At 38.1% G+C, this 24,202-nt stretch overlaps 2 protein-coding genes across 2 annotated transcripts in view; one reads left to right on the top strand and one right to left on the bottom strand.

The window, feature by feature from the left end:
• Window positions 1–24,202, top strand: part of LOC110831065 (low density lipoprotein receptor adapter protein 1) — a 33,995-nt gene that overhangs the window by 265 nt on the left and 9,528 nt on the right. The window contains exon 2 of the mRNA XM_087358725.1: window positions 5,817–6,002. Within this exon, the coding sequence (XP_087214851.1) occupies window positions 5,879–6,002 (124 nt within the window). The 5' untranslated portion in view covers window positions 5,817–5,878. The remainder of the gene's footprint in view (window positions 1–5,816; window positions 6,003–24,202) is intronic.
• Window positions 18,944–23,472, bottom strand: LOC147872123 (uncharacterized). Its single transcript, XM_087358705.1, has 3 exons — window positions 23,343–23,472; window positions 21,161–21,518; window positions 18,944–20,438 (listed from the first exon to the last, which is right to left on the bottom strand). Exons 1-3 carry the CDS (start codon window positions 23,354–23,356, stop codon window positions 19,524–19,526), a joined length of 1,287 nt encoding a protein of 428 aa, XP_087214831.1. The 5' UTR covers window positions 23,357–23,472; the 3' UTR covers window positions 18,944–19,523.

Below are 24,202 nucleotides of genomic sequence, written 5' to 3'. Positions count from 1 at the left end.
TGTGACAAGTGATCGTTCGGAGTTTTGTGTTTCTGTACTATTAATTGCAGAAACATGAGTGGGTAAGCCTACATTTAACCACGAAACTGGAACTACACGAATACATTTTACACACACGCATAAAAAGGAAAATAACAAGAATATTCAGGGCTTGAATATTGCAAATCCTACTTGTCTTTTGACACCCCAAAGCTTTAAAATTAGTTTTTACTACATTGGTAGGTAGAAATCGTAGTAGTAGTAGTAGTAGACCTTATGTCTAGAAATAGTTTCGAAACCCCCCCATTAAGAGACGGCCTAAATTCTCCGAGAACTGTGTACAGCTGGAGGGGGGAGTGATAGTAATAGTAGTAGTAGTAGGGGAAGGAGGGGCTCTGTTATGTTACTAGTGTTGTCCTGGTGATAAACTATTCACCTCTTAGGAACGATAATAATAAAAATGCTTTTTTTTACACATCTTCTATGAGACGTATGTGAATTGACCTCACTTCAGAACAATCGTCATCTCATCTAAGATTTTCGCAAGAAACCTTGAACCAAGTGAACTGACGTCAGAGTAACTCCATTATTACTTCTTCGTGCGTCGTTTAGAGTAGTAAGCATAAAATGGCAGCAACTAACCATTTTCATGAAATTACGAACTCGAATCAAAGTTTTGTGTTGATATTATTAAACATTCTGCTGACCTCAGATCACGTACTTGTTGTAAGTTTTGTACTGACATTAGGCCTACTATACATTTCGTAGAGTTTAAATCGCTAACTGTGTTAGCTCTGGTTAATCTCACTAGAAACCCTATTAATGGTATACATTATCGATGTGTTTATAGCATCTTTAATTTAACCCTACATGTTTTACTTAAAGCGATTTTACAAAAAATAAACAAATAAAAATAAGAAGAGAACCAGTTACTTTCTATGTCTCTTTAAGACCGGTTCCAAAATCTGTGAATTAATTTACTATAGGCGTTGTTCCACTTGCAATTTAGAACGTCAGCCATAATGAGACATTTCCTTTTTGTACGTCGAACGTTATACTACGATTCGGATCTAAATTAGGCAGAAATCTCTCTATATGTCAATATGTGAATGTGTTGACTTCCTTGCCCGGTTTTTGCATTTCGGGACTTTAGGCGTTTCCTTTGTTTTGATGTCAGTGAAATTTTTACTTTTATTGGCCTTCATGAAACATGTGAATTATCGTTACAAGTACTCACGTCGGTCGAACAGAAGAACATCGAGGTACCAGTAAATCGAAGTTCTATAATTAAGGAATTTTCCATTCCAGGATCATACAGATGTTTATTTTTTCTTGAGCGATTGGAATGATGTGTCTTATCAATGTGACAAGTAGAAATGTGTGAGGACAAGACTTAGCTTGCCAGTAGTTCGAAGGTCTTAATTGGAAATATGCCAGACATGTTCTTTTAAGAAGTAACGAAGACTTTTAGAAGTTTGCATCCATATTAGAAACAAATTTCTGCGTAGTTGTTAGCAGTCCCACTCCCTATTGGAGAGATCTCGGCTCTGAATTACGGCCCGGTCAGGCGGAAGTTTCTCTCCTCCCACTTCTCGCAGTTGCTGAGATGCTATCTTAAGACAGTCCATTTTCCCGTCTTTTACATGCATTATTCGCGATAATCCATCTAGCTGATGCAATAAAATGTAATTAATAAAACGTCTTTGAATAAAGCAAGAAAACATCATTTACGTACTTGTTTTTAGGTTTTAAAGATGCATTGAATTTATTTTGGAAAAAAGTGCATAGAAATTAAAATCCTAAGAAAACGTGTTGTTGCCTCAAAAAGATGTCATTTATTTACTTAATGAAGGAGAACGCAATATTGTAAGAGATGCTGAAAAATGCATATTACAGTGCGGAAACTGTTTGGAAAGCATGATAATACGCTAATATCAAAGATATCATTTTATCATAAATTCAGAAATATAAAGGAAATTGAAAGAGCGGATATAAGATTGTCCGACCACTTCGAATCTCCTAACAGGCCCAAGTGCCCTTATCGCTGGCAAAATAGAAAACAAAAAAATTGAATTTTAGCATTTCATAATCCCTTGTTTGCAAGAAATTTTCCGTTACATGTCATTAATACGCCTTCTTCAATAGCCAATTAGAGAAATGTGCGTTTGTATGTTTAAAAATAAGTGCTTAAAACGGGAAAGGGCCCAGCTTCAGTTGCTAATTTGGCTTATAAGTCCCGGAGTTGAAAATTTGCCACAAAAATTTGTTTATGAGAATTACATTTTCTAGTGGGTCTAGACATTTATATTCGTTCAGTGTTACTGAGTACATCCATGGTAACCGTGTGTTAGGTCTATGGGAGGCGTGTTCTGCAGGATCAATACGTATTAAATCAGCACATTTGTAACATATCTCCATACAATTTTCATGACAAAATTGCTATCAGTTACACTACAGTTCTTTACGTCATAAAGTATTGACTGCATGTTGACAAACAGTGTTATCTATTTATATTCTGTCTCTACGTAGTGCAACTCAGCTGATGGCAGTACATTAGTAATATCTTAGCTTAGAATACTGTGTTCCTTTTCTGATACTTCTGGCCAAGTACTCTTTAGAATATTTTTAACAGAGACTTATTTTAGAAACTGAATCTGAAACCTTTGGTTACACTCTTTCAAATCCTGTCCCACTAACGCATATAACAGATATCGGATGATAATTATGGTGTTTTGGGATGCAGGAAACGGATAACGACTTCCACTCACGTTTGGTCCATGACCATTAAAGCATGTGGTTAAACTTCGGTCCTTATTTTATTAGGACAGTCCTTGACCTTCACAGTGGCCTTGCGGTCTAGGACCTGACCTTGATCGCTTGGAAACTGGGACCATGGGTTCGAATCCCACTCAAGGCATGGATGTTTGTCAGCGTTTTTCTGTGTTGTGTGGTCCTGTGCTAGTAGAGGCCTAGCGACGGCCTGATCACTCATCCAGGTAGTCGTACCAAATGTCTAAATAGATTAAGAAAGCTCCCATATGTGAGGCGGCCAAGGTCCTTCAAGAACTGTAGAACCAATACAAGGAGAAAGAGGAAGATCTTTTTCCCTCAGTAAATTTGGAACTGACTGACAGATACTTATACCACTAGAAGTGAAGTTACCTCGCTATTAGCCTACCTTCTGCTTTCTTGCCATGAATAATATCATCAGACTAGATTATGTTACTCATGACACAGAACTTGAAAAGCTGATAGTTAACCAGCAACTAGAAAAAATCGTTCTTTTCCGGAACTCGAAGTTTTGCCACCTTATTCACTTAAGTTTACCCTCGGATTTTATTCTTATCCGATCTGCACCATTATATCTTATGTATCTAAGGTCCATTTTAATATTAACCTCGGAACCTATGCCTGGGTCTCCCAAGTGATCTCATTCTTTTGTTCATTACAGTGTCATTAAATCGTCTACAGATAAATCGTATGGCACGGTGACTTATGTTTTCAGCGTCTGGTTTACATTCCATCGTATTAGACAGATTCTTCAAAAGACTAAGAATGTTGGCGAATGTTAACAGTAGGAAAGGTTTTCACTGCAGCTGATAGTATTTCTGACGTATGTTGGAAGTCAAATTGCACCAGCCAGTAAGAACGGAGTTAATGACATAGCAGACTTGTAGTTGTAGCCTGCGGAGTGGTGTGTGGCCTATAAACTCCATTGCATCAGCCAGGTGAGAGCGTGCACTTTCTTGGAATAAGAAACATTACTCCCCACTACTTGCTGTCGGAACGTTGCTTGCTGATCTTCCAGTTGTCGGCTGTTTCGTCAGAAACATGACATAGGTCACCAGTTGCATTCCCTCGACCTTAAATAATGTCTGATGTAACTAAAGTTTTTGCTCTTTTAAGTACGAATATTGAGTTCTCACCTCAAAGAAAACATAACAGGTCTCTATTAAAAAAATTTTGGTCGATGCTGTTAGGGAAATATATATTGTGAGAATCGTAGGAAATCCATAAATGCACTTTATGGGCAAAATTCAGTTGTTGAATGTAAAAGTAGGTGAGTACAGTACCACTGTGCTTTAAAAACTGAACAGATGTAAAAAAGAACTACGTCAGAAGTTGGTTTCCATTACGTCAAACCCTAAAAGAACGTTGTATGAATTACAGTGTTCACAGTTGATATGCAGAACCAGATGTCACATTTCGAGACATTTATCCTGACACATACACTGTGCCCACTAGCTGTCTTTCCCAGCATCTTTGGCCGAGATGTTTGAAGACAATTTTCTCTTCTTTCAATCCTTAGATCCCCACTATTTCCATTATTTCCACTCCTTGTGGCTCCACAGTAAAACGAAACAAGTGAAGGTGCCCTTCTTTTAGTACAAGAAGTTTATGGATTTTTCATACTTGTAACATTGTTGTTTAGAATCCTGTGGTTTTCACTCTTCAGAAAATACATTCTTCTTTGATATTTGGTTCTCAACAATGCTATCTTACGACAAAGGTGAATTAGAAATGGCAAGATTATTATGAACTTTGAGTTTGTAAAGATGCAGAATAAACCCGTCGTAACCTTTTTAAGGTACTTTGCAGCGACTGCGGGGAGAAACCGAAGATGAGCACGAAAAGCCTCTGGCAAGTTAGCAGATTTCTTTTTTCTTTTACTAAGACTCGAACTCAGGCCGGATGTGGCGGCTTCGAATCCAGAATGGTGGTTTTACACTTATTACGTTTGAGTGCCAGCTACTATACAGTATGGTTAGATCGGATAATTTCATAGTTGTCCTCAATTCTAAAAGAAAGCGCATATAGACTATTGAATAAGAAGTCGCGTGCAGCTCACAAGGTGTGATTCCAGAGGTACGGCGGAGAGCTAACAACTATTCGCAATAAAAAGGGCCTCGGACTTGGGCCTTTGAAAACATGTCTTAGATGTATGAAAGCTACTAACATTGGTGTAAAAGATATTGAAGGAAAAAGAATGAGTGAGGCGGCCAAGGTTCAATAAGAACTGCGGAGCCAAGGAGACCAGTCAGTCATTAATATAGATCGTATTTACTTTTCTGAACAGCCAAGAACTGATGTCTTCAGTCAGCAGTAACAATTCCTGACAAGACCAGAAATGTCTGGATATCGTCTTTTTTTACTCGTTTTATCACCATCGTTAAAATACAAGCCACGGAATAAGTTATCATAAAGCTATTCCTTACTTTGATTCGTTTAGATTCCCTAATTTCTCTTTGGCGGAAATCCTGGAGTTTTCTTACAACCACATGATTAGATGGCAACATATTTTTTCTTAAGCAAATGATGGAAATAATGCTATCAACGTCCAAGGATTATCCCCATAGAATTAAAAGTCACAATCACGCTTGGAGCGAAGTGTAAGAAAATCTCAACTCATTTTCTACCACGCCTTATTAAAAGTGAAGTACAAATCACTCCGAGCTCTACCATTAAGTCTTGTTATTGAATGCAATTTGTTGCTTGTTCCTATCAGAACTCTTTTTGTTCTGTCTCTGAGCTAATCGGATCATGATCTCTCATTCCAAATCATGTTTGATGCAACATTTACGCTAACACTTAAGAAATTCTGTCTTAGCAGTAAAGTCATTTTAAAATTGGTAATAATCACCTAATATTTTATTTTAGTGACCCCTGTTGCCTTATAAGGTGCGAGTTGTAATCACTTTAAATGGATGTTTCTGTTTGGAATTTTCAACTAATTAAAACTTTCGTCTAGAAATGGTGCAAGTGAACCGTAGGCTAGATAACATAAGTCTAAAATAAAAATAATAAATAATTAAAACAAAACATGGTTATGTTGGCAGCGTTGTGGAAAGCAGGTGGTGGGGGACACGCTGTCAGATGGAAGGCTGGATCCTTTGGCTGGATGTTCAGCGAGATCAGATGCTGTACGGAATCGCTAGACTTCGTACGTAGTGCCAGCGGCAGACTTCTGACAGCCAGCATGTCTTTCCTGAAGGCCATATGGAGGGGCCACTCCAAACACAAAAGTGAGTACACCGAAATGTTATAATATTCGGCTCTTTTTTTTTAATACTCTGTCACTTGGTACAAACGATTACTGTGTCTGTTGCAGCAAAGTATTATCGTATTACTTAGAATGTTGCTTATGCCATTTCAAAACGATGTGTTGCAATTGTCAAATAATCATCGTCGGATTCACTTCAAAACTATTCGCGCACATAAGTTAATGCATTTAACGATGCAAATATGTCGTGATTCATTAATTTCTGAGATAAATAACCACAAAGAAATAGTACAGACACTTTACAGTAGCTGTATAATTAACACGACAGGGTTAACATTTTCATACGTAGACTTCGACGATTTAAGATTGATTTCTGCGTTCTCATACTAAGGGCAAACTAAGCTGAACCAAGTTCGATGCTCTTCTATCAGTCATTTCAGATTACCAAAGCCAAGAAGTATGTGTGCAACAAGATTTAATATCCTGCTTTAAGAGAAAAGTTTTAAATCGTATGTTAATATCGATTCTAAAGCGAAGGGCTTTACTGTGCAGTAGCATTTACAGACCTTGAACTTCTGTGCCTGGTAGACTTTGAAGAGTGAAACCGTTCTCTGGATTCGATTTGTGGATCATTCCATATAAGAGATTCCAAAGGCTTTCCGTTAGATTATTAGTGAATTTCGGCGGGCGATAATGACGGTATTTGTACCGAGAAGTATTTTTCTACAAGTGAAATCAGAAGTAAAAAAATATCGCGTAGTTGCCAGTGACGATGCTATTAATAGAACTGCAAAGACATTTGAGGTATGCGGACTATTTTCAAACACCACGGTCTGTATACAGAGGTGTAAAAATGTTACAAAAGGTTTCCACTTCAAGCGACTCCAAGGTTTTTGGTGCGTATTTAACTAAGTTTATTCACTGAATTTCTGTTACTTTTAAATGCGATTTATTCATCCTGGAGATGTAACAAAGAAGTGCAGAAACTGAGATAAAGCTCATTTTGTCCACTGTGCAAGGTTTTGCAGTTCAGTTGCGTTTTTGTTTGACCACAGGTCAGTACGCTAAATGAGAAATGATGCTGTATTGTTTAACATGACCCATTATTATGCTATGGTCATGTCACTCGGACATAATCAATGTTCATGGTCCCAGAAGAAGAATTCCATGCACCTGCAGTTTAAATGGATATCCTATTACCTATTCTCTCTGTGTCATCTTGCTTGCGATGTATTAACTAACTAGATGGCTTAACAGAACCCGAAAGTTCATCACCGAATTAACCAAAGTCCTCCACCGGACCCTGTCCTGGGCCAACAAAATCCAGTTTCCTTCAACTCCTATCTCCCATAGATCCCGCCTGAGATTATCCTCCCATCTACGTCTAGGTCTCCCCAGCGGTCTCTTCCCCTCAGGTTTCCCAACCAATACCCGGTGCACACCTCTTGTCCCATCCATGAGCGCTACATGCCCAGCCCATCTCATTCTTCTCGACTTAATCACCCTGCGATGTATTAGTATATCATATTCGTTCGTTTTAGGTTGTTTGGCGATGCTGTTTAAATTACAGATAAAACGGTGGGCCAAATGAGGTGAAGTGATAATTAAAGTTCTCACGGCTGCTAGTATTAAGGTCACTGTCATCTGGGATGTTGCACCATGTAGTCTCGTAGAAATTAACCGACGTTTCAGAGGTTCTTACTGCCTCCCATCATCAGGGCGCGGCGTAATATCTGAGAAGACAATCAGTCATCTTGAAACGAGATCAGTTCGGTCGAGGTCAGAACCTTATGACTACAGGTCAACACTGCGCCATTCGTTAAGACGGGTGAGATGAAGATTTGCGTGTCACATGGCCCCTTCTGCCTAGGATTACACAGAACAACGCGGACATTAGTCATGTGCTGCTAATTTTGCGAATCGCTGTACCAGTGTCTGCGTTTTAAGGAATAACAAAATACAAATGTGCTTTACGGTGTTGGGTAGTATTTTCGCTGGTATTGGAGCTTTGGCGTGAAATCTAATCGGAAAGATAACGGAAGAACACGTGAATGTAAGTCCCCAAGCAAGCATGTAAAGTAGTTCGGGCGAGCTAAAATTAGCCTTCCGCCATTCGGTCTGTCACACACACGACGCGTGTTCAGCAGAGCGGTGCCCCTATCAACAAAGGCAGACTTTCCTGTTTGAAAATAAACAATTCCTTCCATTGGAGAATAAGTCATACATACACATATTTATGCCCTGAAGTCATGCGTGCTCGTAACTTGAAGAACACGTTTGCTTTCTTTACTGAGGGAATTTTTGGATTTTTTTTAGTTTCTTAAGGGAAATACCGAAGCATTGTATCTTACAACAATAATGGGTTGATAACTCTCCACTTATTTACAATCCTTCGTTAAATTCGTGTACAATCTTTGGAGATTTCGTTTATTTATGCTATGGAGAAAGTGAGAATCCCCGCCATCGAGAGATATCTGCCGTATAAATCAGTAATAATAGGACGAAATAGGTTTGAAGTATAGTAAACGCAGTTTCCTTCTCATTACAAAGAAAGTATTTTTAATATTATTGCCTCTACTTTATCATTAAATCCATTTGAACCTTAAACAGATATTCTCTCACAATATGAGTTTTCGAATCAAAGATTATCTTAAAGGTACGGTCTGAAATTCGTCTCCTATTCTACTACAACTTTGTAAAAATTTTCATTCAGTGAAAATTTAAACGCAGTGTTTTAATCAGTTTTGAAGCAAAGTGATAGCATATGCTGATATGACTAATATATATATATATATATATATATATATATATATATATATATATATTTAATTTATTTCATCGTAAATTTAGAAAACAAACTTAATCAGAATTGAACCACAGAGGATAATTTGGATTGTTGCTACAGCCACTTGGATACATGGAAGTACGTCTGCTCGTAAATAAAAACTCGATGCATCAAAATAGAGAACAAGGTAGATGATGGTCTTCTGGGATTTTGCGCCGTGTAGTAATTCTTTAGCTTTATTTAGTTATTATGCTTTTCGTATTATGGCCCTTAACGTCATAGCTTCTTCTGCCTGCGATGAAGTAGATTGCATGAATAACAAAACTGGTCGGACAAATAGTCTGTAAATTTTTTTTATAGAGTACTTGCGTCTGCGTTGATCATTTACAGTCACGATGAGTGTTTAGTGCTGTATTCCCCACTACTTAATTCCGTTAGACTGGCGCCTGTTGATATCACAAATTATGATGTAACTAAGACATTGCCCTGAGTTTAACTCTGTAATATTTCATGTGAAATCCAAGCTGTTGAACTTGCGCACTTTTCGACCTTACTGTTGAACTTCATATCAAGTACATGCTACAACTTATCGAATGTGCCAAAACACTTATTTTCAAGTAACTTGTTGTGAACACCGGGTTCGAAAAATCATTCGCCGATTCTAGTGGTTTAAGATGCACACAGTTTTAGGCTGAATGTTTGCGTGTGTGTGTTGTTGCCACTATTTATACCAATTTATCACATTTTCCCCACAGTTGGGCTAACCACCATGCAGATAAAACACTGCTCAGCAGACCTGGGTCGCTGGAAAATTAATTTTATTTCGGAGGTACCCGTTGAATTTCAGCCATTTTTTGACTGTCCTGACTGAGGTTCTTCGTGACTTTTCTCATTTTCTTCCTACGAATGCCACGCAGCCGAGGGTTTATACACCTTCATATTTGGAACATATCAGCTCCAAATCTCTGCCCGGAGACCGACTATCCTGAATGACCTCTTTCCTGGTTTTTGTCAGTCCCTCCAAGCAAATGCTGAAATAGTGCCTTGAATTAGGCCAGTGGTCACAACCTGGGGTACGCGTACCCCCGGGGGTACGCGAAGACATCATAGGGGGTACGTGAAATTTAAAAAATATATATATTATTTTATGATAAACACTGAATAATCAGTAATGTAATTTATTTAATTTATTTTAGATGTAGATTATATACTATGTATAACTTGTATTATACACCAACAACTTTGGGGGTACAAAGTTGAAGAGAAATTATATCTGAGGGTACGCGAACAAAAAAAAGTTGAATGCCACTGAATTAGGCTATGACCTATTCCTTTCATATTCTTTCCAATTCATTGTTCACTAATGATCCTAGCATTCGCCGCTGTGTAATGTGAACTAATAACAGTATCGTTAATAAGCCGTGAATACATATGAAAGTCGTTATGGTATCTTCAGATAGGCCATTATCGCGTCCTTTGAAATAACCTCTGCATTTGAAACTGTCTCGTCAAATAACTATTGAATCAATAAAACAAAGAATTGTGGGAAATGTTTCCCAGAGTTAAATGAATTCAGGGCATTTGGGAGAAACTGCATAAAAATATTTATATTGCGCACTGTTCCTCTTTAATTGTAATTCAAATTTTATTTACTTATTACACAATGTTCTTGCCTTTGTTCTACTACAGTTTTCATCATTCCTGGTTTTGAGATGAGGACGCTGCATGCTTAAGTCTCCGTCTCTCGCTTTCTCTGCATGTAGGCCTACCCCTCAGTGACTGGACAGCCAGTAACATATTGAGGGCATGATGCCAGAAGGGCGTATCAACGTATTTGCATAATTGAAGGATTTGTTCTAACAACATGAACCGGTGGGATGTTTGTTCTGCCACAAGGACGTAATGCTGATGCTGCTATACACAGACAGCTACATTTGGGCGTATGAACACTAATAATTCACATTTGTCATTCCAAATAAGCGTAAGAATTATCTCTTTTAAATCAGTAATTTTGATGATATATACTTCTATGACGATGCTCCAGATATGACTGATTCTTGGACTATAGACTATTTAGCCTGGTAATGATAGCTACTTTGTAGCGATTTCAGTTGTCTGTATGCTTTGTTAGTTATTAGGATTAAAGTCTGAAGAGAAATTGTGAAACTGAGCTAGTATCTTCAATATATCAGAACCTTTTTCACTTTATGCAAAGGCGCTTTGGCCATAATCGGACCATTGTGCTTCTACCAAACAGAATATTCGTGTGCTGTTTACAATTTCGCTTTCAAACTTCTTCTTGAACGATTGTATCGCTGCATCTGTATTGGGATGATTCAATCAGGATTCATGTGAAGAAGGGTGAAGTTTTAAACTGTAGATTATGATGCCCCTATTTAATTTCACTTTTGTCAGTTTAAATTCATATATATCGAAGACTAGATGTGTTTGCTAATAGTTTACTAGTAAAGCAACGATAAAGCTATGTTTCCGCAAAAAGAAAACATAAATTTTAAACGTCTTTGAATTGAAGGAGTCTACTCGTTACCAGCCGCACATGGTCGACGGGCCATTTGTTACTCTGAATCTCTCGTAACGTTATGCCATCCGAAGAATGTGACAATGTCATTTTGCGAAAGTAAATTGTATAAGAATTACGTAATACATGCACACTCAGTTTGTCTGCGCGTTTCGCAAGCAAATCTGGCAGCGGAAGGACCGTTGTTCATATTCTGGTTCAGTGTTTTTGCCTCTGGACGTTCACCTCCAAGATTCTTTGTCACGTTTCATTTCAACCGTGAAATACAGTGGCCACTTCCTTGACGGACAGATGATCCTTTTAGAGATTCGATATGATTTGATTTTTTAAATCGCGTTTTCCGCTGGGTGAAATGAGTAGTCCGTTGTTCTGCTGTTGTTGCTACACTGATGCCCTTTTTACCCGGAAAAACCTTGCTTTTGTTATACCGTAATCGTAATTTATTTTGGTGGGTTTTTTTTATTACTGCGTTCTTTAATTGCTTATTGATAGGCGGGAAGGGTACATAATACTTCTACGGCAGATTTCTTTTTGATAAGGACCTTTGGACTCGTCATCCACAAACGTTCCAATGTACGTCGTCATTGAGGACTGTATAATAACAAGATGGAATTTTGTATATAAATCTTCTGGACGTATTCGTAATTGCTGTCGAATCACTAGGCAAACAAGGTGGTTGCGGGGGGGGGGGGGGGGGGGTTAATGAAAAAAGGGAGAATTTGCTTTAACAAAATATAATTAGCGGTTATGTAGTATGCCGCCAGAAGTACCTTGTTTCGTATAAAAATGTTTATGTGTGTGTAGTGTAGTCGACAGTATAGCCAATGGGCACATTTCCTGATAGCCAGACGACCTCGTGAATAGACAACTTCAGTCGTTATCGTCACTTTCACGGCAGATTGTGCTAACAAGTTCTTTTCCATTTTTTAGAAAATTTGTTTTTTATGTTACACGTACAAACTTTAATTGACATAAGTTTATTATATATTATTAAAAACTTTTGCTGTTCCTCTGATGATGGAGGCAGGCAGCTAGGACCTCTGAAACGTTGTAAACTTCTACCATACTACACGGCGTTACAACCCAGAAGATAGTTGGCTTAGGATAATAATTATTAACTGAAGGAAAGAGATCAAAACTTTCTAAAAGGGTCTGATAGTTTTTGTTTTGAAATTAGGTATCTGTGAAACTATTTGTGAAGTTCTGAGGCAAAGGTTTCGTATAGTCATACAACCTGGCTACGTCGCTTCAACTTACATGGCGCTTATAATTCCGTTCGGCGCTTACAAACTGCTTTTGCTATTCTCGCATGTTTAATACGTAAACATCAATAGATTTTATTTTTGGAAATGAAATTATAACTCGGGTGCTCAAATTTCGTGGTAATATGTGAAGATGGCTTTTTCAACCTTAACAGTACGTAGAACCTGTCAGTGGCAGTAGCCAATATTTTTGGTTTTTACTGTAAAGGCCTTGGGGTATTTAATTTCCTGTTTTGTGCTTCCTGTTTCGTACTTGGAATCCTTGAGAAGTTATCCGAAGTTGACTGGAAATCATTGCATTGCAGTTTGGCGTTCACGAGTAATTCAAGTTAGGCTGATGAATATTCGAGTAGCTTACATGGGACTGATTACATTGTAAAATAACAGATTTGAAGACTTGTGGTAATATGTGAAAATATGAAGGGTGAACACAAATGATTTAAGCGGTTTAAAATATTTATTGAACAAAGACTAAACTGCTTACAGAAATTAAACTTAAACTCTTTGAGTAAGAAGTTCGAAAATTGTTTGTAGTATGCTGGAGAAGAGACGTAAATTTATCAATGGTCAGTAGGGCCGCAACTGTCCACATGCCAGTAAAATGGCGACTCAACCCCAGAAAGAGAATTTAAACAGCACTTGGAAGATTTTTATGGGACTTTTCACGAAAACTCAGTTGAACAGTTGTCACAATTTTTGTGGAATGGGACTCGAGCTCATAACATGCTTTTTGGGTTCGGTCGCCATTTTACTGCCATATAACTGGAGTCACAACACTTCTTCCGCGTGTTGCAGGTTTCTTTCACCCCTTTTAATTCTTAAGTTGTGTAACTTAGTTCTTCTCGAATATCTGAAACCGCTTAGATCATTTGTGTACACTTTTTGAAAACCGTTACATGAGAAGATCTAGAAGTAGGCCCACGTAAGAATTGTCAGAAACAGAATCTTGCAATTTTTTATGATAAGAGCCGACAAGTTTGTATTTAAAATGAAGAGATGCATGTTACAGGAAATGAGATCATCTTCTGTGTCAGTGAAATATTGATATCTGCCATGTGCATCTGTATTTATTGATACTCGTGATGTCTACACACATTTCCGCAACTTCAACTGTGGTATGAGGTCATTCATCAAAGGAATTTGACCCTGGCGTAGTGACTGCGTTTTAATATTCTAATCATAGAACCATGGTTTGATTAAATTAAAGTTTCCACATCTATTTATAGTTGCAACATATCGATGTTTTAGCCACATGTTGTTCATGATACCAGTCCCAATCCATTGATACGGCAGTGAAGTGCACACACATTACATGTGATACGTTGTTTAGTGAATTGATTCCTGTAGCATCCAGTCTCATGAATACTTAAAGGTTTACAGCACAGTAAAAAAAAGTTTAATACCCTATTAATAATCTATTTTTTCAGATAAATCATCCAACAGACGAATCACGTCATCTGATACACCAGTTTGATAAATATTAATTAATTTTTGAGCCAAAGTATGTATTTTGATGTAACTGAATGGTCAAGCAAGGTCCTTCTGGAGAATTTGAGTCACTCAGCTGGTTAAGAAATTCCCCACATCCTATGGAACCCGAAGGATCATTGCTGTATTCACAAGTGCCAGACATTTGAACTTCTCATAAGCCAGTTGAATCCAGTCCACAATCACACGCTCTTTGTATAAAGTGCATTTTAATATTATCCTCCCATCTAAATTTGGATCTCTTCCCAGCTTTGTCTGATAGGTGAGTGTTTTGCCGAACACAGTAACCTATAATGAAAATTCTTACAGCAAGTCTTTACAGCCCCCAAAATTGATGCATTGTGTGTGAAGTAATACAAGGGTGTCAACCGGTTGCCATGGAAGCAAGGCGGTAGCCCGTTGCCTGGTAACGCTCTGGGATATCTGATGGATGGACGGGGGTTGTTATTCTCTTCAAATCTTACCTCCTTTTCGTCCGCAGCGTCACTTTGACTTTCCGAACCTCATCCGCCCCAATCAACACAGAGAAGCAAACTGGTCCTAACAAGCGAAGGCGGCAGCTCAATGTTTAGCCTCACAGATTTGATTACTTCGCTTTATAAACTCCTACAACAGACAAACTCGCCAGCTTTCGTAATCCTTAAAATTAGAATCATCCGGTGCCTGAGTATTCGCGTTCTCATGACGAGTAACTGCTTTTGTGCTTTCTTCAAAAGACACATTTTACAGTGAAGCTGCAAAAACTGGTACTAGATTTAAACCAGAGGCTCCAGATTCTAATTTTTAGATACAGTCAGTAGTAACGCAGCAGCATAGAAAATTGTCTTTGTGAGCTGTGAGGGAATTTGGGTCTTCAGAACGTAGTATATGTGCAAGCTATGCAGTATAAGAAACAAATACGTCGGTCAGAATCAAACCTTTAAAAACATAAATCTGAGTTCTTGACGGCTTTTAATTTAATAAAAGAAAAACTTACGTATTGAAGCCCTAGACGCTTTTATTAAATTTGGTTTTGGTTGTGTTATTATGCATCAGTTATAAAGAAAACACATAGATGTTCCTTGGTCGTCGTATATTTAAGTTTAATATTAACTTAAACTTTCTTAATTTTGAGGAATATGTTATAATACAAATTTCAAGGATCGTACTGATAGGTAGCGTTGTTTTCATTTGGAATCGATTCGTATCAGCATTTTCTGGTTTCGATTCTCTGCCCGGATGTTGTCTATCCTGCCTGAAGTTTTCCTCAGCCTCTCAAGATAAATTCTGGAACTGCCTTAAAATAGGTCAAGATTTCTTTTAGCGTTTAATAAATTTATCTTTCACAGTTGATGTTACACAACCTATGCAGTTGGAAAAGCACAGTTAAATAATCCAAGAATCAATTTATCGATAGACTTTGGCGATAGTTTCTCGATCATTCTCGGAAAGTGACTTCTAACAAACGATTTAAGGGAATTTTACACTACAGACTCCGACCTCTGCGGTAAGAGTGTTTCGCTTGTGAGTGTTAATTGAATTGAACTCCAAGGATAACGGAGGACACGGTTTTCCTTTCTTTAAAGCATTTTACCATAATGCGTTAGCGTCCAGAGGTGAAAGGCACAACTAATTAATCTAACCACAAGTAAAAGTGTGAAAAGCGAGGCGAGCTTTAATCTCACTTGCGTAGTTCTCACTGATGGATTTTCTTCCTTCTGATAACAATTCTATCAGTTCCAGGTCAGAAAAGAACAAAAGTTGTAAGAGGTGAAAGGTCGTTATAGAAATTGAAATAGAAATTTCCCATTCTTGCAAGATGCGTGTTCATTGTGAAAATGTATTCTCTTCTGTCCAGGTCGATGGAAGGCGGGAAGTCCTGTCAGCGCAACTGCTTGTATAGTCAGTGCTAATTAAATTTAACAAATTCCGATTGATAACTATTTTTTGTTTGTTTCAAAAACAAGACAACCTGATTATTTCAGATTGCATGAGATTTCAGTTATAGTCTACATGTGTATGTTAGTCTTACGGATTGTAACACCACGTGGACTTATAGGTAAACACCAACGTTTCGGACGAATATACTACCTTCATCTTCAGAGCTGTATAGTTTTCTTAAGACGGTATTATATGAGTTTGAAGTTAAGAAACAAATTTATTATTTTCACTAAGTCTGTGTTCCTGATCTAATGTAAAGTAAAACATGCAGCCAGTACATAAACAAATTCAAAGCTGCTAGCATATGTTTAATGACTGTGGTTACAGGACGTTCAGTTCCCGCTCGCTGTATACGATTTGCCACTTTCATCCAACACAAGGGATTTGATCAGGCGTCCCAGGTACTCATTCGCGGCTAATATCGATCTCCGCGCAGCTGACTGTGACTTCGGGCGGCAAAATCAGCTGACCCCAGCTGCAAAACCTTTATTTCCATGCAAATTCCGCGTTCTATGCTCATCATATAGAACCTAATGTTTACCGCACACCTCTAAAAACATCTCTTTGGATAGCCATATTGGATGTTACAGAATTTAAGTCCGGGTGTATGTAGCAAACCAATGCAATTGCGGTATGATGTACTTATGTCCTGTTCAATTAACGTTCTTGAAATAAAATTGTTATTTACAGCTCTCTGTAATTTTCATTGTCATACCATTTAAAAACGTATAGTTGTGTTAAATAACGCTTTTAAACGCGTTAAGTTAAGACAATTATCTTACGTTTCGTTGTAGCCCCTTCGACATTATACCATTTCGGTATTTAGTTCACAGCAGCCATCAGTGTAATGCTGCTGTGTGAATTTCTTTATTTGCAGGGTGTCCCAAACATGTGTTTATTTACAAACATTACATAGGTCAAAGTGTGTGTGTTTCGTGAGCTGCCTTCATCATCAATGTGATGATGGAGGCAGCAAACACTCTGAAACGACGCTAAACTTCCCGGCACAATAACCCAGAAGGCAGCCATTTTCATATTCTGCGCCGTGAGAACTTCAAATCTCACATTGCGGTTAGAACGCTGGCCTTGTAATCCTGGGGTCTCGGGTTCGATTCCCGGCGGTGCCCGAATTTATAACTTGTGTTGGGCAAGGCCGTGGTCTAGGCAACACGGAGTTTTAATCCGGGGGCTTCCCCGGTTTCTCCGTGGCATCCCAACAATTACTCCATTCACACACAGAAGAAGGCAATGGCAAACCACTTCTGGATCATCTGCCAAGAACGTATATGAACAGGTCCCAGTCCGAGAAAAGGATGGAAGGATCCTGTTCATATGGACCTGTCGTCAGACAGAACACTAAATAAATAAAATAAACCTATCATTACGCTGGCCTTGTAATCCTAGGGTCTCGGGTTCGATTCCCGGCGGTGCCCGAATTTATAACTTGTGTTGGGCAAGGCCGTGGTCTAGGCAACACGGAGTTTTCCTCCGGGGGCTTTCCCGGTTTCTCCGTGGCATCCCAACAATTACTCCATTCACACACAGAAGAAGGCAATGGCAAACCACTTCTGGATCATCTGCCAAGAACGTATATATGAACAGGTCCCAGTCCGAGAAAAGGATGGAAGGATCCTGTTCATATGGACTTGGCGTCGGACAGAACACTAAATAAATAAAATAAACCTATCATTACGCTGGCCTTGTAATCCTAGGGTCTCGGGTTCGATTCCCGGCGGTGCCCGAATTTATAACTTGTGTTGGGCAAGGCCGTGGTCTAGGCAACACGGAGTTTTCCTCCGGGGGCTTTCCCGGTTTCTCCGTGGCATCCCAACAATTACTCCATTCACACACAGAAGAAGGCAATGGCAAACCACTTCTGGATCATCTGCCAAGAACGTATATATGAACAGGTCCCAGTCCGAGAAAAGGATGGAAGGATCCTGTTCATATGGACCTGTCGTCAGACAGAACACTAAATAAATAATAAATAAAATAGTGCGTCATACAGTCCCGCAACAACAGTATAACCTTGTGTTTGTTCGTATTTCGGAATTAACTGTAGAATCACATTCTGTTAGTTTGTTTCTTGTTTTCCTTTTCATTATCGCCAATTGTATTTTCTTTTTCATAATTGCTCTGTTAAGGTTTAACAAACAAGTTATGTTTTAGTGTCGATTAGGGAGGCCCCAACTGACCTGTTTTGAGGTGCCGTTCGGGGTTAGGAGTTGCAAGAATCTCTGTGTTCCGTTGATAATACGATTAGAGAAAGTAAATAGTTTCCAGCGTGGACGGACAGGAAATAAAACCCAGGAATGTCGCTTAAGACACTAAAGCAAAATTTCAGCGTAACCGACGTTGTTTGTACTTTTCTTTTAGCTATGGAAAGTTGATTGTCATTGTGGTTTGTATACAGTTAATTGTATTTACTAATACGCAATAGTCTGTGGCCAGAATTAACGTGATAACATATTTAAATGGCATGAGATATTTAAGACAAGGCCATCTATTTACATTTTATATACGCTTCATCTCGTTTAAACTTGTTCTCGTAAGTTGTATAAATGGCCACGTGATAATTTGGTGACCATATGATTGCTTTTGTCCAGTGGAATGTGGCAGATTAATCTATTTTCTTTTGGATGAGTTCACTTTTATACTACATAGGTCAAAATGTCACACAAGCTCGTGCATATGACGTGATGTAATCGGTAATGGTATGGGTGAAACTTCGACATTTGCAACAAACTTGTTATGTTTTATAATCAAATGCGCATTAAATATTTTGTTTCTAGAGTTACATATCCTAGACTGGCGAGTACAAGTGTACTGGGACAGGAATGTTGCCTCTGAAAAGTAACAGTGTTAAAGCTCCCGGAAATATGCTCAGAATTTAATTTAGTACAAAGTCTTTCAGATATTGGGATAAGATTAGATTATGTTCTTCTTAAATACTCAAAGAATAAGTAAAATAAGATTAAAAATTGTTTCACGATTCATTTCTTACAGATATAAGAAGTATCATATTACATAGGTTACTTTTTAAAATTAATCGGAATCAGATATACTTAAAGCTTACAAATAATATTGTGCATAATTTAAAACATGCACCTCCTTTGATTCATTTTTTGTAATATTGTGAATATTTAATTAAATACAATTAACAGTAATTTATGACTATGTAGTACTTGTCATTTGTGTGATTTATAAACCGCCCGCCTTAACACGATTTGAACAGTACAGACTTCAATAAAGAAGCGATGTATATATAACACAGGTGGATTGTCAACTAGCAAATTACTTGTATGGTTATTATTATCTGTGAATGATTATTGTCATTATCTGCATTATGATAATTTTCTTGGAATAATTTATAATTTTTAATTAATGAAGTGTGTTGACAGGCCTAAATCATATTCTAGTAACATTAAGGTTATTTTCCTTTTGTTTGTTATCTCATGATATAGGCCTGTTGTAAATTTCACAACAATTTTTTTTTATAATTGCATTACGATATCTATGTAACAGCTTTTCACGTTCCTAAAACATAGGCTAAAACACATTCTGTTCACCCAAATCCACGACGATCTCTTCGATCCTCTTTGAGAACACATCTGTATCTCCTTCGACATCTGAGTCTACAAATGTGTCTCGAAGAATGAGATGTGCCGCCAGGAACCCATACAGTGACGTAGAATCGACCTCTCGACGTAGGTCCGTGAGGTTCATTGTGCTGTTCAACCCCAGCCGACGCAAAGTGCGTACGAGAGACCGGTGGTACGTTCTCATGAAATCATCCATGTACCTATCCCTGACTGTTTCCGTGGTACTTGTGTAAAGGAAATAGTTAATGTCAAGGGCCGGTGACCCATAACGACACGTCTGGAAATCCAGAAACTTGACAGAAACTGGTTGTTCTTCTGAGTAGGAGAACATTATATTGTTTGTCCACAAATCTCCATGGATTAGGGTCGAAAACACTTCGCTTTTTTTCAGAAATCTTAGCAAGTGATGGTAAGTGTTATTTAGGATTTCTTCTATCTGTTTCGCATAGCGTGAAGCCTTTGTGCTTTTACGGATGATGTCGATTGTGCTGCTTGCAAGCTGTGCAAAATCATTTTCGTATATTGAACTTCTTTCTTTAGTGAACTGTACCTCTCGACTGACCTCATCCAAGGCATCGATTGCGTGTGTAGACTCAGAGTTCTTGAGCGCATAGGCTGCAGCGTGGAAGCGACCCAGTTCTGCAAATACTAGTTTGCAGTGGGCAGCGTCCAGACCTGCCTTGTGGTCACCTGTGCGGTAACCATGCGACGCGAGATCGTCCAGGACTATGAGGTCGTTGCTGTTATAATAGCTTATCGGGAACACGGTCAGAGGATTATCTTGGTGCATGGCGATCAGAGAAGGAATTACAGTCGAATACATGAGGGCCTCCTTTTTGAACAACTCCTTGAAGTTGAGTACCTGAAGGAAATTGGTTAAAAATAATAGAGACTGACTCATAGCAGGGCTAATTCATCAATTATAATGGAAGAAACATGTAACTGATACGTCTATAGACAGATAACAAGCTATTACAATAGCCTGCTATAACAGCCCACTCCAGTTTTCGTCTGCAGTTGGAGAATACATCGATAATAAGGAGATAATTGACTGAGACTGAACTTTGCAACTTTGTACCGCAGATAACGATCAAACTGCGATAGTTTTCAGAAATAACGTTGATTTTCGTTATTCCTTAAGGTCTGTTAAGAAACAACAATATGTATATTGGTGTCCCCAATTTAATAAGAAAGTATCGGAATCGATTTCTTCCTTTATCAATGAAATTTTAGTCTGTCAAAATAATGATACTGATCATCTAAAGACGATAGTGTATCAGCTCTTCAGATGCTATCATTCAAGAGAAGCGTTTGAAAATGTAACAATCAGATGTGTTCTGCAGAAACACCAGATATCGAAGGCCTTGGAGCCACGAGAGGCAAACCAGTGAAGTGACTTTTGAATGACTGGAGAGCAAAGTACAATGTCTAACAGACTTTCCTTCAGGGATGAGGCAAGTTGGATCGTGAACCTAGTTACTCATATATGATACTAAAGTCCAGCATACCGTATTTTGGTAAAAAAAATTATCCACACAGTTTCATTTGGTCTGTGTTAAGAGGTAACCAACACCTCATACTCACCCTGGCTTTTGGTGACGCGAAGTTTATTGACTTCAAGATGACATGCATGTGGGAGTGGTCAGTGCTGAGGACCTGGACACTCATAATGTTGCTGGTTTGGCTCGGGGTTCCCGCATGCTCCTGCTCCAAAGTGAAGCCGGCCACTTCCAATTCGCCGTACACACGGCCCAGTATCTCTTGAAAGAAACCATTGTGCAGCTGAGGAAGATTCCTCCTCGGTCTTACCCCCGTGCTCCTACCTGCTCTCGCAGGCCTCTGTGCGTCATCCACGTCGCCGGTGTCATCGTTCACCTGCCATCTTGTAGTCAGACTCCTCACCAGCCCACGAGGAACATTTTGCATGGCTTCTTTGCTCATTCTGTCATAGCAACGTTAATTTAATTAACAATTTTCCTGGTATATGTGTCGGTGAGAAATTCACAGTGTTAAGTTACTTAGTCCACATGCAGTACGGTACGGAAAAACGTATTACAGTTCTGTTAAAGTGATTTAGTTTGTGAATATTTTCACTTTTATTTACATTCTTTACGTAATGAAAACAGTAGGTCTGTTTGAAGTTAAGCTGTTGGTATTTCATTGTTGTTTTGTTGCTATGATTATTATTATTATTATTATTATTATTGTCGTTATTAACATGGTAAACTAAAGAATTATATTTAACTCTAATTTTAATTTAATTTAGCCGTAACGTGAAGCTAAATAGTAGTCTGCTTTAGTGTCAAGATTGAGATTTCCCCTTCAAAGTGTGATCTGACATCCACATATACTAATAATTATTATTATTATTATTATAAAATAATTGAGTCCATAGAGCCTTTTTCGGTGATTAATTACATACTATTTAAATTTTCTTTCCCGACAAAACTCTCATATTTTGCTAGGCACACTCATTTTGAAGTAACTAGGTTGCAGAAATAAGTTGTTTTTCTGTACTGAACTCCAAACTCTGGCACTCGCATAGAATATGAACGTCTCCTTCTAGGAAAGAGGCTGTGAGGAAATTTTCTAAAGTTTTCAATAGCCGTGAAAAACTTAAGCAGGTTTCACACTCGTGCACGAAGTACAGAAAGTTCTGTGTAAATGAGTCGTAAAACGTTAGTAAGTACTGTGTGATTGTGTCTGTGCATAATCTCTACTACTTTCAATAACGCTCGTATGTCTGTCCTACTTAATATTTTTAACAACTGGACAGATTTTCGTGAAATTTAGTGTGGCTGTCATGCTGCTAGAATAGTCACCTTTGTATTTTTATTTAGTAACCAGAAGGTAAAGGTTTTATTTCAGGAACTTAGAACTACGGCGCTAAGGGCAGAATGGCTACACAGCTCAAAAGCTTTCGAGCGGGTCAGACATAAAGCGCGAAGTTTTGGCCTGCACTCGATGACGTTTGGGTGCGAAAGCTTCTCGCGTAAGGGTCTGGTGGCCATGTTCACTTTTATTGTAGCACGCATTACTAGAAGTGGTATAATTCAATGTTTTTAATCGGTGATCTGTTGACCTGTGGTAAGCGGCTTAATTGTTACCATTTTCTTCATCGTTAATACTATTGAAGTTGTCTGCTGTCCATTCGCAAGAATATCTACATTACGGTTTTTTGCATTTGAGAAATAACGTGTTTTAGTTGTTAGCGTTGAGAAGAACCCGAGTTCGATCCCAATTTTTGCCACTCATATTAAAATAGGATATTAATAAAATTATTAATGAAAATCATTCTCTTCAAGACGGGAGTAAAGCCAAGTCCCGAATGACATGTACCGAAAAATCAAACAGATTACAGTAAATGGACAGTACCCAGTATAATAAACCTGTTAGTATGAATGACTCTGCCATTTGAACAAATCGTTATCAGGCCATTATAAATGAAGAATTTTGCATGGTAAATAAAATTCGACATTGCATAGTCGTCTCCCAGCCCTTCACCCTTTTATTGTACCGACCAGAATAGACGTTTATCACCCTCTTTCTCAATATCTGACACAAATATTTAATATAGAGTTTATCGATAATCACTGATTTACTAGGTTAAAGTAATTTACATCTGTGCTTCGTTAATACGTCGTCTTCCGCTGCCCCTTCTCGTAAGAATTTTAATTCAACCATATCCATTATTATTATTGTGAATTAACGTAAGACTGCCGTCTAATTATAGGCCTATTGACTAATATGTGAGATATTGCCTTACCCTCTCCTGTCCATTGTCTCGACCAAACACTGTGGCTGATGAGATGATTGTGAGTCCAGTTAAACGGATTCGTAGGAAGGTCTCCCGGAGATTAGATTACAATGAGCAGTTTCGATACTTTTTTGTGATTTTAATCTATCATTTGCATCTATTAACCCATCATCACACGTGAATATGCACAAAATCACAATTACTATTTCGAGATAAAATATCGCAAACCATATACTCATGAAACGCAAGTTTATCTCTTAAAATGAAGTTTTTCTATGCACACACTCATGTATCTGCGTACTTTCGTTAAGAGTAAAAGTTTAAAATTACAGTAACTTGAAAACATTTATAATTTAAGAAAAAGTAAAATTTCTCTCGCCACATTTATTTAAAAATTTTCAATGGCAGAGAGACAGGACAAAAGCTGGGACAAATGGAAATACTGAAAATTTAATTGCTGATTTAAAGTGTAATCGTAAGTCGGGATATTTCAGTATTGAGTCATGAGCTATCAGTATAAAAAGAAGGCATGATTCAGCCTGCCGTTGTTGTAGTCACAGATAGCAGATTGTAGTGATGGCTGCTGGTCAAATCTGCACGTGCATCCGACGCGTACCATCCACTTATAACCACCTGAAATTTGCAGATGTCCATAGTCGTTACTCAAGTCACAGTGACATTGAAACATTTAAACACCAGGATTCGTTTTAAAACTAAATAAACTATTAATATATAATTAAATAAAACAGCTTGGAAAACTGTAATATCATTGTGGCCTGTAATATATTTAATGGCCTCTGAACCGGTCTTGGTGAAATGTAGTATAAAGTTAGTGCTAAGACTACCAGCCAACCAAAAGTAATAAGTAG

The sequence above is a fragment of the Zootermopsis nevadensis genome, unplaced genomic scaffold (assembly GCF_977971745.1).
Source record: "Zootermopsis nevadensis isolate Lab colony 2312 unplaced genomic scaffold, Znev_1.0 Znev_ptg000030l, whole genome shotgun sequence".
Taxonomy (NCBI): domain Eukaryota; kingdom Metazoa; phylum Arthropoda; class Insecta; order Blattodea; family Termopsidae; genus Zootermopsis; species Zootermopsis nevadensis.
The sequence above is the reverse complement of the archived record's forward strand: the minus strand, read 5'-3'. Positions and strand labels throughout refer to the sequence as shown.

Coding starts and splice junctions, on each gene's coding strand:
- LOC147872123 (XM_087358705.1), bottom strand. Junction 20,439..21,160: donor TCGCGTCACCAAAAGCCAGG/GTGAGTATGAGG, acceptor AATTTCCTTCAG/GTACTCAACTTCAAGGAGTT.